The sequence below is a fragment of the Capricornis sumatraensis genome, chromosome 22 (assembly GCF_032405125.1).
Source record: "Capricornis sumatraensis isolate serow.1 chromosome 22, serow.2, whole genome shotgun sequence".
Classification (NCBI taxonomy): Eukaryota; Metazoa; Chordata; class Mammalia; order Artiodactyla; family Bovidae; genus Capricornis; species Capricornis sumatraensis.
Genome location: NC_091090.1, coordinates 41149148 through 41163563, shown reverse-complemented (window position 1 = coordinate 41163563; position 14416 = coordinate 41149148). Strand labels below are relative to the sequence as shown.

The 14416-nt window shown below is 43.2% G+C and overlaps 1 protein-coding gene across 1 annotated transcript in view; it reads right to left on the bottom strand.

Annotated features, from left to right (window-relative positions):
- The window catches only part of MBOAT1 (membrane bound O-acyltransferase domain containing 1), a 114889-nt gene that overhangs the window by 47738 nt on the left and 52735 nt on the right, over window positions 1-14416 (bottom strand). Inside the window, exon 2 of the mRNA XM_068960676.1 lies at window positions 321-466. Within this exon, the coding sequence (XP_068816777.1) occupies window positions 321-466 (146 nt within the window). The remainder of the gene's footprint in view (window positions 1-320; window positions 467-14416) is intronic.

Here is a 14416-nt window from a genome sequence, read left to right as displayed (position 1 = left end):
GCAGTGATGCAAGAAAAACACCAATAGCTATAACAGTTAGGAAAAGTTCCTTGCTGGGAAAATTTAACCTTAGAGCATTCCATTTACATGACCCTGGGTGAGATCAGCAGAAGTCTAATTTTAAGAAAAATTCACTGAATTAACTTCTATTAGAGTCAATTTATTGGTTTCAGTTTCTGGAGATTCCTGCAATATCCCCATTATTTTACAATAAGAGTAAATGTCATATTTTTTCTTCCTTAGTGTCTGGGAAATGCTAAGAATATCTCCACAAAACACTCAAATGATAAACATTTAGAATGTAGGAGGTTCATACTCACCAGCCAAAACAAAAGATGACAAAATAGACGCCAAAGATGGTGGCAAATGCATGCCGGACATCAGGACTGGTTTTCCCGGGACTCAGGTAGAGGCGGAACCAGAAAGCTGCACACAAAGCGAAGAGCTGGCAGGCCACAAAATTCACCTGGACGGGGAGAGTGAGAATCAGAACCTTTGCTGTTTGGCCTCTGTGTGGATTTTCTTTCCCTCCTTCTTGCAGATTCTACATCAAGATGTCTCTCAGACATGGATGTTTTGCTCGGTAGAGCACTCGTTTGGATGAGGTTAAAAGATAACCATACCCTCATCTGGTAGAAGAAATGACCAACCCAAAAGTTTCTTCTCCAATCCTTTGAGATGAGGCAAAGTTGCTTTCCCACCAACAAACTGGAGACTTTTTATTGGAAAGAGCCTTAGTTGACTGTGAGGTCACTTGGCTGAGCGTCTTCCCTACCCCCAGCCCTTAGCATTATCCTAAGATAAAGAACGTATTCTTTTTGAGGTGCAGATGAATCAAATCCTTGAGGCTTCCTCACAGTGAAGTGAAGTAACAGTTGCTCAGTTGTGTCCAACTCTTTGCAACCCCATGGACTACACAGGCTACGGAATTCTCCAGGCCAGAATACTGGAGTAGGTAGCCTTTCCCTTCCCCACTGCAGGCAGATTCTTTACCAGATGAGCCATAAGGGAAGCCCAAGAATACTGGAGTGGGTAGCCTATCCCTTCTCCAGAGGATCTTCCTGACCTAGGAATCGAACCGGAGTCTCCTGCATTGCAGGTGGATTCTTTACCAACTGAGCAATGAAGGGAAGCCCTGTCCCTCACTGGTACCTAAGAAAGCAAATGCTTCTCCAAAACAATCATCAGCTGGTTTGGGGAGGCTTTTTTTAAGATTTTTTTTTTTAAATATGGACCATTTTTTTGAAGTCTGTATTGAACTTGTTATAATATTGCTTCTGCTTTGTGTTTTGGTTTTTTGGCCCTGAGGTATATGGGATCTTAGCTCCCCGACCAGGGATCAAACCTGCAACCTGCTGCAGGGAGTGAAGTCTTAACCAGAGAAGTCCCTCATCAACTGTTTTCTGACTCTAATTTTTCTCATTTTAAATTAACACCAAATAAGAGATTGCCCAAATCCAAGGGGTACTCCAAAGATGCTCAGAAAAAGAGACAGCCCTGTATTAAACTTTCAGTATCAAGACTATCTAGTTATGTAAAACAGGCACTATATTTCCTTAGAAAAATCTCAATGACCTCTCTCTCAAAAATATTTTACCTAAAAGAAACTATAAAATATTTATAATTTCCTGATACCCTTAGGTATGCAGGGTACATCACGAGAAATGCTGAGCTGGATGAAGCACAAGCTGGAATCAAGATTGCTGGGAGAAATATCAATAACCTCAGATATGCAGATGACACCACTCATGGCAGAGAGTGAAGCAGAACTAAAAAGCCTCTTGATGAAAGTGAAAAAGTTGGCTTAAAGCTCAACATTCAGAAAACTAAGATCATGGCATCCGGTCCAATCACTTCATGGCAAATAGATGGGGAAACAGTGGAAACAGTGAGATACTTTATTTTGGGGAGCTCCAAAATCACTGTAGATGGTGACTGCAGCCATGAAACTAAAAGACACTTGCTCCTTGGAAGAAAAGTTACGACCAACCTAGACAGAATATTAAAAAGCAGATATTACTTTGCCAACAAAGGTCTGTCTAGTCAAAGCGATGATTTTTCCAGTAGTCATGTATGGATGTGAGAGTTGGACTCTAAAGAAAGCTGAGTGCCGAAGAATTGATGCTTTTGAACTGTGGTGTTGGAGAAGACTCTTGAGAATCTCTTGGACTGCAAGAAGATCAAACCAGTCTATCCTAAAGGAGATCAGTCCTGAATATTCATTGGAAGGACTGATGCTGAAACTCCAATATTTTGACCACCTGATGCGAAGAACTGACTCATTTGAAAACACCCTGATGCTAGGAAAGACTGAAGGCAGGAGGAGAAGGGGACGACAGAGGATGAAATGGTTGGAGGGCATCACCAACTCATTGGACACGAGTTTGAGTAAATTCTGGGACTTGGAGATGGACAGGGAAGCCTGGCCCTGGGGTCCATGGGGTCGCAAAGAGTCAGTCACAACTGAGCTACTAAACTAAACTGAACTGATACCCTTAGGAAAGAGCAAGGGACTTAACACAAAATATATTGAAAGGTTTAACCATTAAATTAACCCTAGAAAAGTCCTTTAGACTTTTCAGAGTATTCGGAATGAAAACTTCAGCATCAGTTTGCTTTTAGAAGGGATCAAGGATATAGTATCTGAATAAATCATCAACTTCAGCCTTGACAGTTTTTCACACTACAAAAAAACTGTGGCTGTTGATGAAATTCATCAGGGTTATTTTGCTCCATGGTAGGGCTGGAGGTAGGCGACATCAGCTCCATTCCAGCTTAACTGTTTTCACAATAAAAGAAAATAAGAATAGTCCTTATAATTCATAGGAAATACTTTCAGAGAATTTTATTTTGAATGATTGACTGTGCTGAGTTTCCACTCTATTTGGAGATTGTTCTCCACCAGTCTTTCCAAAAACGTGTTCCCACTACTGTCCCACCCTCCCTCTCTACCTTGAAAGACAGAGAGGAGGTGAAGTCTGATCCTCTCTTGTGTGATATGGTCGTATCTGTTTATAGACTAAATGTACCGCCAACAACTCACATAGGGACTTCTCTAGCAGTCCAGTGGTTAAGATTTCACCTTCCAATGCAGCGGGTGCAGGTTTGATCCCTGGTCAGAGAGCTAAGATCCCACATGTCTCAGGGCCAAGAAACCAAAACATAAAACAGAAGCAATATTAAAACAAATTCAATATAGACTTTAAAAAATGGTCCACATCAAAAAAAAAAAGTCTCTAAAGAAAAAAACCTCATGCACACACAAACAGAAAACAACTGTCTAAGCGAGGTTCTGAATGTAAAGCAACTAGCAACTAGAAAGTCAAAGTTACGATCATCTGTAGGTGATCAATCATGCATTCCTTCATTCTCTCAGCCCAGGGACCAGTCCACAGTGGAGCATAGTGACTCAGAAGTGCAAACAAGGAGGAATCTGCTCCATTCTTTCTGGGTGGCCAGTAATCAGTGAGCATCCCAGGCCACGATGAGTGATTCAGAAAGGCTACCCACTCCAGTATTCTGGCCCAGAGAATTCCACAGGCTGTATAGTCCATGGGATAGCAGAGAGTAAGACACGACTGAGTGACTTTAACTCACACTCAGGGGCTAGAATAGCAGTTCTCAGAAGTATGGCCCCAGCCCAGCAGCCTCACCTGCAAACCTGTTAGAAGCACACACTCTCAGGTCCCATCCCTGACCCATTAGAGATTTCCAGGGTGGGCCCAGCAATCTGCATGTATCACACACACACCCCCCAACCCCCCGCAAGAGACTGTGATGCACACTCAAGCTTGAGAGCCCCTGGGCTGGAGGAGAAAGAAGGCATCTCTGCCTGCGGAAGCTTATAGTCTACCTGACAACAGAACAGATAACCCACAAGTAATTGTAAAATGACATTAACACCCAAAGTAAATGAGAAGTTCATGGTTAAGGTGGGATGCGATTCAGATGGACAATCAGGAAATAAATGAAAACTGAGGAATGTTATGAACATTTTAAAATACTGTTGCCTAGGCCCTATCCTCAAGCATTCTGATGTAGATGGCCTGGCGACAGGACTTCTCAAAGCGTTCAGGTGATTCTTCTATGCAAGCAGGATGGAGACAACTTGGTTTAGAAGAATAGAGTCCTACAGAGGCACCCATTACGAGCTGGACTTTTCCAGAATGAAAAACACAAAACACAGGACCCAGAGGTTGGACTGTGCGAGTCAGGGGCAAGGATGAAGTGAAATAGATTTAAGAGTGATCAAAGCCTGGCATCCATCACTCAGCCAACCTCAAGTCTCCTGAGCTGGGCTGCTTGTCTTCAAGACCCCTCTAAACCTATCTCCAAGGAAGAGCAGGCCTCACTGTGGGAAAATCACATCTGACTTTGTTACCCTAGGGATTGAAAAAGAGAAGACGACGACTCACTTGGCCATGGGGGCAATCTGCTATTTTTTATAATAGTCAATGTAATAGCATGTGTAACCAACTGAATGCCCTAGTTCTGCCACTAAAAGGTCAACTGGGTGGCCTTAGGTAATTCATGGGTTAATTTCACAAACATTTACTGGTTGACTCTACCCATAGGATCCTGGGGACAGTGAGCAAGGCATTGTCACTACCCTGAAGTCGAGAAGCGGAGACTTACATGCTCTGGGTTTCAATTCCTTTTGAAGTGGTCTTTCATGCCTCTTCCAGCCCTGATGGTCTCTGATTCCACATCTGACCAGAATCTTTTCCCTGAACTCTTGGTGCCCAAATGCAACACTTCACTATGGATTAAGTTTCCCCCTATACACAAACACGACCCACCCCTCCACCTTCTTCCCAGCAATGAGTTTCCAGCCCAATCCTCAGATGGCTAGCGGAAGGTTCCAGAGCAAACTATTCTAAGGCAATGTGAAAACACACAATGGCAGCACTTGGTTCTAGCAGGAAGGTTCTAGCAGAATTACTTTCCAATTGCTAGAGGTACATCCGAAAAGGTACACCATGAACCGCAGTTAGATACCACTTCACACCCGTTAGGATGGTAATTATTTTAAAAACAAAATAATGAGCATTGGCAAGGATTCAGAGAAATTAGAATCCTTGTACACTGCTGGTGGGAATCGAAAATGCTATGGAAAACAGTACGGTGGTTCTTCAAAAAATTATAATACAGCAATTCCACTTTTGGGCGTGTACTCCAAAGCACTGAAAGCAGGGTCCTGAAGAGATGTCTGCCCACCAGGTTTAGAGCACCATTGTTCACAACATTCAACCCAAATGTTTACCAACAGATGAATGGATATGCAAAATGTGGTATAAATACACACAATGGAAGATTGTTCAACCTTAAAATGGGGGAAATTCTGACACATGATACAACACAGATAAACCTTGAAGATAGTATCCTAAGTGAAATAATCCAGACACAGAAGGACAAATATCTGATTCCACTTATATGAGGTACCAGGCTTCCCTCATAGCTCAGCTGGTAAAGAATCCGCCTGCAATGCAGGAGACCTAGGTTTGATCCCTGGGTTGGGAAGATCCCCTGGAGAAGGGGAAGGCTACCCACTCCAGCATTCTGGCCTGGAGAATGCCGTGGACTGTATAGTCCATGGGGTTGCAAAGAGTCGGACACGACTGAGTGACTTTCACTTCACTTCATATGAGGTACCTAGAAAAATAAAATTTATCAAGACTGAAAGCAGAATGGTGCTTGCCAGGAACTGAGAGGTGGCGAGAACAGGATTATTACTGAATGGGTATGGAGTTTCAGTTTTACAAGATGAAGAGAGTTCTGGAGATGGATGATTTGGTAATAGTTTCATGACAGAGTGAGTGTACTTACTGCCACTGAATTGTACTACATGCTTTAAAATGGGAAACCGTGTATCATATATACATTACTACAGTTTTAAAAATATACACAGGCTGGAGCACAATATCCATTTCTTTGTGTTTCCTAGTTCATATCAATACTGGTAGCCGGTAGGAATTATGACCATCTCTGCAGCCAAGAGTGGCCACCTGACAACGATTCATATACGAACATTATTAGATCTTTGCTCCTTTCTTCCCTGGTGGCTCAGAGGTTAAAGCATCTGCCTGCAATGCAGGAGACCTGGGTTCAATCCCTGGGTCGGGAAGATCCCCTGAAGAAGGAAATGGCACCCCACTCCAGTATTCTTGCCTGGAGAATCCCATGGACGGAGGAGCCTGGTGGGCTACAGTCCACGGGGTCGCAAAGAGTCGGACATGACTGAGTGACTTCACTATCTTTCACTTTCTCTGAAGGGTTAACAAAACCGGACGTTATATTTTATATATAATGTTACATTTCAGAAATAAATCCACAAATGGGTTTGATTCAGTCTATGGGATCTACTTCCAAATAATCTTACAGGGAGGGAGAGGGGAGTGAGTATAAGTCAGTGGCCCTCAACTCAGGAGGGTGTGCTCCCCAGGGAGCACTTCCGGTTGTCAAAACCAGGAAGCGGGGAGGGTAGTGCTACTGGCATCTAGTAGGTAGAGGCTAGGGATCCTGGTAAATATCCTACAAGGCACAGGACAGCCTCCCATCCAAAGACTTTTCCACTCTAAAATGTCAATAGTGCCAAGGTGAAGAACCCTGGTATAGACGAAACAAGGCTGGCCATGAGTTTAAAACTGTTGAGGCTGTGTGTTGGGCACATGAAAAGTTTGCTCTACTGATATCTCCACGTTCACCTTCATGTTTAACCTTTTTCATAGTAAATAGGGTTTTAAAATGACACAGCTCTGGGACTTCCCTGGTGGTCCAGAGGCTAACACTCTGTGCTCCCAGTGCAGGGGGCCTGGGTTTGATCCCCTGGTCAGGAAGCTAAACCCCACATCCTGCAATGAAGACCCCATGTATCGCAACTAAGATCTGTTGCCACCAAATAAATTAAAAAATATTTTTTAAAAATAACACAACTCTGGAAAACAAGTCACTGACCTGAGATAATGCAGATTTTAAACCCGAGTGATTCCAAGTAGGTGAAATGAAGGTTTCTTTATCCTCATCAGAGAAACAGCTAAGTTAGCGAGGAAATACATATTAATATACGAACAAACCAAAACAGTAAAGAGATGATGCCTTCCTAAATAGGAAAAGAACCACCTTTTATGAAATGATCAAACTCCTGAAAGAAGAAAGCCAAAAGGGTCACAAATACAAGAGAAAAGGATTTCCCTTCAATAATAATCAAATGAAGTACTTGTCACCTCCCAGTCCCTGACCAGAAATAGAACCAGGGCTTCCCTGATGGCTCAGTGGTAAAGAATCCGCCTGCCAATGGAGACACGAGTTTGTTCCTTGGGATGGGAAGATCTCCTGGAGTAGGAAATGGCAACCCACTCCAGTATTCTTGCCTGGAGAATTCTATGGACAGAGGAGCCTGGTGGGCTCGTGGGCTACAGTCCATGGGGTCACAAGAGTCAAACACAACTTAGAGACTCAGTCTTACTGGGCTGCAACACCCAGCTTCACCACGTACAGGCTGAAGAGTTACAAAGCTCATTTCATCTTGGCTCCGAGTGCATGTGGTGGAGATAATAACAGTAGTACTAGGGACTTCCCAATTGGTCCAGTGGTTAAAACTCCAAGCTCCCAATGCAGGGTTCAATCCCTGGTCAGGGAACTAAGATCCCTCATGCCACGTGGTATGGACAAAAAAAAAAAAAAAATAGTAGTTGTCCTTCTCAAGTTGTTTTGAGGACTAAAGAAGTTAATGTAGATCACTCAAAACAGTCCTGGCACTGACAAGTACTTGCTATTAATACTATTCTATATCCACTAAATTAACACAGGAGGAGAAGGAGGCAACAGAGGATGAGATAGTTGGATGGCATTACCGACTCAATGGACATGAGTTTGAGCCAACTCTGGGAGATAGTGAAGGACAGGGAAGCCTGGTGCCCTGCAGTCCATGGTATCACAAAGAGTTGGACACAACTTAGCAACTGAACAACAACAACAATATACAAACTGTGCATTTGATAAACTTAACACGCAGTCCCCAGTTAAGTCACAGCACTAAACTGCTGTGTTGTTAAGAATTGGCTTCCCCAGTCTCACTGTTGCCCTTGGACTGATTCCCTTTCCCACCCATCATTCAAGCAGCTGCCCAAGCCCTCCACATTCCTTTCTTCCCCAGGGACAGGCCATGCAGCCTAGGATGAGAGAGGCAATCCCTGGGTTTTCCAGTTCCTGAGTAGCGTTTTCTAAACCTAGAGCAGAGATAAATCTGAAAGTCAAAACAGTCTCCAGAAACTTAGGAAAGTTTTTCTTTTTCCTTTTTAATTCTGAAAGCTTATCTTCATAGCTGAAGAGCAAAACTGAAGAATTTAAAGCATGGAGTTTTACCATAATCCCAGAGGGGAGAAAAGCTCTTAATGATATAAGAGCTATTTTTCAGCACAAAAGCTGATAAAAGTGTTTGGCCAGCAGACTGAAGGAGAGATTCCATGGGGTTGAGCTGGCACTTGGGGCTTCCCCAGCGGCTCAGCAGTAAAGAATCTGCCTGTAATGCAGGAGCTGCGGGTTCAATCCCTGGGTCAAGAAGATCCCATGGAGGAGGGCACAGCAACCAACTCCAGTATTCTTGCCTGAAGAATCCCATGGGCAGAGGAGCCTGGTGGGCTACAGTCCACAGGGTCACAAAGAGTTGGACACGACTGAAGCAACTTAGCACAAAACCACACAGGACCAGCACTTAGACACAGGAACAAAAGGGTAAAAGGAAAGATGCTCAGACCGTTAAGCGGATGGGATTCCTAGAAAAGCCTAGAGGAGGCATGCAGGTATCACAGTAGAAGAGATGGTTGCCTGGCTTCTCAGAATGCCCCCGGGGAAGATGGCCAACAGTATAGAGAAGCTCTCTGGGATTTTCCAGGCAAGAGTACTGGAGTGGGTTGCCATTTCCTTCTCCAGGGGATCTTCCCGACCCAGGGATCAAACCCGGGTCTCCCGCATTGTAGGCAGACGCTTTACCCTCTGAGCCACCAGGGAAGCCCAGAGAAGCACTCTAGAGGAACACAAAGATGGGGTAGAGGCCAGCAAAGTCCCAGTGGCACAGGGGCCCGATGCCCACCAAGAGCACAAGAGCCTGCAACTCATTCCCAGGTGTAGAGGGAGGCAAACCTTCACAGCCTTAAACAGGAAGTGAGCTGACTAAAACTGGCAATTCAGCTTGAAAACCAAATTAAGTTTAGTAGGGAAAAATGTTTAAAGTTCTACTTTTTTGTATCATCTGTCTGTGGCTGTAAATCTTATTTTTTTTTTAATATTTTGCTTTATATTGGAATATAGATGATTAACAATGTTTTGATAATTTCAGGTAAACAGCAAAGAGACTCAACTATACATCATAAACATGTATCCATTCTCCCCCAAACTCCCCTCCTATCCAGTCTGCGTGACTGTAAATTTTAAAACCACAATTATCTATTAGAAATGTGCACCAAAATTTTAATACACACAAAAAAGACACCTCAATATTATTTCTAACGGCAAGAAGAAGCAAACTAAAAGTTCAACAATTAGTAAAGACACTGATTAACATGTGAAAAAAAGGATGCATCTGGCATTATAATCCTTTCAAAGGAATATGGTCATGTCAATGTATGACAAAACCAATACAATATTGTAACTAGCCTCCAAAAAAATTGAAAAAAAAATTTTTTTTAAAAAGGGGGAATATGGTAGATAGTATTTACTGCAAGTAACACTTTTGACCAACTCCTGGAAATTTATTCATTGGAATGATAAAAAGCTTAATGCCGAACAAAAGTCAAGATATTATTTACAAGACAAAATGAAGCAAAATCTACCTACATGTAGGATAATAGAGAGATAGTAATTAATGGTAAACCTGTTCAGTATAACAGTATTAAAAATGGGCCTTACAAAGCACCTATAATAAAATGAAAAACATTTGCTATAACTAATAAAAAGCAGAAGATAAAACTGTATAGATATGTACAACTATATTTTAAAAAATAGTAGCATGTGAAAAGGCAAAGACATGTCAAATGGAATATGGCTGTTTTATCAGGATGGCAGGAATCTTGGCAAATTCTTTGTAAATTTTTTTCCAATTTATAATTGCAATTTCCATATGGAATTTCTCATACACACACACTACACACAATTAGGGCACTTAAACTCACAACAATTCTTATTTAATTCTTCTTACTCTATCCTCAGGGCTGCATTTATTAGCCCTTACTATATATATCGAGTTTAGGGAGGAATTAGGCATAAATAGAAGTTAACTTGAAGAAAGCTTCGTCTTAAAGAAAAATGTGCTATTTACAGGCAGCAAATGTCAGGAGTTAACCATGTAGATGGGCAAAGATGAAAATAGATAGCTTTACTTTTAATAACCCTTTCCTGGTGGTTTCAGATACTAAAGAATCTGCCTGCGATGCGGGAGACCCAGGTTTGATCCCTGACTCAGGAAGATCAGGGGATGAGGGGATGGCAACCCACTCCAGTATTCTTGCCTGGGAAATCCCATGGACAGAGGAGCCTGGCGGGTTACAGTCCATGTGGTAGCAAAGAGTCGGACACGACTGAGCAACTAACACTTTCACACGTTCATATTTAAAAGGAAGGTGTGCCAAGTTTTTATTTTTCTACTGATGCCCTCCCTCTAGAGCAGGAAAGCAAGCTGCATTTCCATTCGTGATGTCCAACAGCACGCCCTTCACAATGAAAGGACTGCCCAGGCCCTTCTGCAGAAGGAAATGGAACGGCACAGCTGTGTTGATCAAACACAACCCGGATTCAGCAAGAGCTCAATTTCCACCACTCTCGCAAGATTTCAAAGTCACGGCAAGGAAATAAAACATGTGCCCTGGGAGGTGGGAGGGAGTTCAATAGACATATGAGTTCAACATACCTATGGCTGAGTCATGTATGGCAGAAACCAACACAATATTGTAAAGCAATCATCCTCCCATTAAAAAGAAAAAAAAAAAAAAACATGCCCACGGCACTTGGTGCTTAGTCGCTCAGTCGTGTTAGACTCTTCCGACCCCATGGACTGTAGCCCGCCAGGCTCCTCTGTCCATGGGGATTCTCCAGGCAAGAATACTGGAGTGGGTTGCATGCCTTCCTCCAGGGGATCTTCCCAACCCATGGATGGAACCAGGGTCTCCTGCATTGCAGGTGGATTCTTTACCAGCTGAGCCACAGGGAAGCCCAATCACAATGAGCTGCAATCTTCCAATGGAAGTTTTCGATCTTTCTGCTCTCATGCGCTGCTTGAAAGGCATTTCTTGGGGATTTATGTTCCTAAAAAACCCCCCAAACTTTGCCAGGAGCACAAAACACTGCCTTCCTCCTAATGAAGAGATGCAAGCTGGCTATTTTTAACAAACAGCAAATATTAACAATCCAAAATTATTTCCCTACCACAGTGATTTACCGGCGGCTCACCAATGAGACAAAGGCAGCTGTTCAGGCCTGGAATGTTTTTCTCAGCAGCACTGCCTTATATGCCCCAAGATGAAACCAACCTAATTAAACAATTCCTTATTTAAAAGCAAGCCGTCCCTCTTTCACAAACAGTGCTCTTTTGCATTGCCTCCTACAAATGAATGTGGCTGGGGAAGGGAACAAAAAATGCAATTCCTTTCTGTACCACAAAACAAAAAGTGGCTGTACCATACTCTTTAGCTATTTTGCACTTTCAAAGACATCCTTGTCATACTTTAATTCCAAGTTCCTGGGGAGGTCAGCAAGAAATGCCTTCAAATCTGTGATAAGCTATTTTCCAAGCTTGTAGGTAAGCAAATAGTACTTAAAAGTGATAATCAATGTGCAAATTTATAACCAAACTCCTAAGTTACATTCCGTCTCATTGTAACAACACTATCTTTTTGAGTGCTTACTAAGTGTCAGGCACAGTAATAAACTTTATACAGATGAAGTCCTTTCAGCTTCACAACTTTATAAAGTAGCTTACTCTCACTTTATACAGGAGGAAAAGAAAAAACAAAGGCTGAATTCACAAAGCCAGTGAGCAAACAGAGCCAGAATTTAAAACCTGGCCTAAGTCCCCACTGAAGATACTGTATCACTTCCTTCACCTTCAAATAGTCTGCCCAGAAATACTATCACCCGGGGGGAGAATTCAGTAGCTACCTGTACTAGTTTGCTAGGGCTGCCATGTCAAAGTATCACAGACTGGAGGGTTTTGCAACAGAACTTGTTACCTCACAATTCTGGAAGCCCCAAATTCAAGATGGCAGCAGGGTTGGTTTCTTCTGAGGCCTCTCTCTTGGCCTGCAGACGGCCGACATCTCCCTCCCAGAGGGTCTTCCCAAATTTCCTCCTTTTTATAAGGACATTGTCATTGGATTAGGACCCAAAAGAAAGACCTCATTTAACTCAGTGAACTCTTGAAAGATACCATCTCCAAATACAGTCGCGTTCTAAGATACTGGAGGTTGCTGTTCGTTGTTCAGTCACTCAGTCGTGTCTGAATCTCTGCGACCCCACAGACTGCAACACGCCAGACTTCTCTGTCCTTCACCATCTCACGGAGTTTGCTCAAACCCACCTCCATTGGGTCAGCAATGCCATCCAACCATCTGGGAGTTAGGACTTCAGAACTGGGTTTTTACAGGAACATAATTTGGCCTGTAACACTTCCCAATAAAAAACCCTCGACTCAAAGACAAGGAATGAAACAGACCTCATTTTCCTTGCACCTGCAGGTGGGAAGTTGGCAATACCCAAACCAAACTGTGAGGGATGCCGTGAGGCTCAAGCTGGGGCCCCCTCCTCGCCTGGAGGTACCTCTCAGCCCACTGCAAACAGCTACTGAGAGGGCTTCCCAGCAGTGCCCTGGCCTCCCTGCTCCTACTTAGGTCAAAAGCTCATTAGCCCACAAAGGGTTTACACTTGTTGAGAAAGTTCATGATCCGTCAGCCTTTTGTTTCAAACACACATGTGTAAGTAATAACAATCGGCACTGATTGAGCATGTATGTGTACTGAGCAACACAAATACTGGCTGCTTTTCTAAATGTATGTGTTCAGTCTCTCAGTTGCCTCCGACTCTTTTGCATCCCCATGGAGCCTGCCAGGCTCCCCTGTCCATGGAATTTCCCAGGCAAGAACATGGAGCAGGTTACCACTTCCTCCTCCAGGGGAATCTTCCTGATTCAGGGATCGAACCCTCATCTCCTGCATCAGCAAGGAGATTCTTTACTGCTTCACATCTATCATCTCACTGAATCTTCCCAACAACCCTCAAGGACTACTGAGGAAACTAAGACGTAAAATAAATGGTCCCAAAACACTCAGCTACAGGGCAGCTCCAGGAGTTAAAGCAAGATGCTTAGTCACTGCCTGTGGTTGTCTCCCAAGACCTCAGGCTTGTCCAGGGGGAGGCTTTAATTAAGCTGCTCAAAGTCATTTCCAACAACTCTTCAACTTGTGCAAACTTTCTCTCTGAGCTTTAAAAAAAAAATTAATATGGACTATTTTTAAAGTTTTTATTGAATTTGTTACAATATTGCTTCTGTTTTATGTTCTGGTTTTATGGCCCTAAGGCATGTGGGATCTCAGCTCCCCAACCAGGGATTAAACCCACACCCTCTGCATCGGAAGGCAAAGTCTTAACCACTGGACCACCAGAGAAGTCCTGCTCCCCAACTTTTTATACTCACTTAACAAGCCTCTTTCCACTAGTTCAGAGTAAGTCATCCAGTCCTTCTGGAATGAGATAACCCTCCCTGGTGGCTCAGCAGTAAAGAATCCACCTGCAATGTAAGAGACACAGGTTCGATCCCTGATCCAGGAAGATACTCTGGAGAAAGAAATGGCAACCCACTCCAGTGTAGTTCCCCGGGAAATCCCATCAACAGATGAGCTGGACAGGATACAGTCCATGGGGTTGCAGAAGAGTTGGACACAATTTAGCAACTAAACACCTTCTCAGAACAGTATCCTATATACGAGTTTAGAGTTTAAATTGTACAGGAAGACTCATAGCTGACCTTATTCTGTAAATATCATGCCATGTATTTATTATAATTTACAATGGAAACCCTTTAGAAACTGACTCCAGTGTATACAAAGGGGGAAACACTTAAGCCACCTCTTTAGCCATGGCAAAGAAAAACCTTAATATAGGTGGGTAGTATCTTTTAAGGATATCACTCTAGCTTGCTTCCCACCCCATAAACCACATCCTTATAAGCCCTGGCCAAGTAGACAAGGAAGACTGGATAGAATTCAGGATTATTTGAGGAATCCTGGAAAACCTTGTCCATAAGCATGCTGGCACCCACCTCCCTGGAGATACCATTTCCCCATTAGAATTAATTTCATTGTTAGTCAGTTAATGATAGCTAGTATTTAGAGTAGTCTTCCCTGGTGGCTCAGAGGGTAGAAAATCCGCC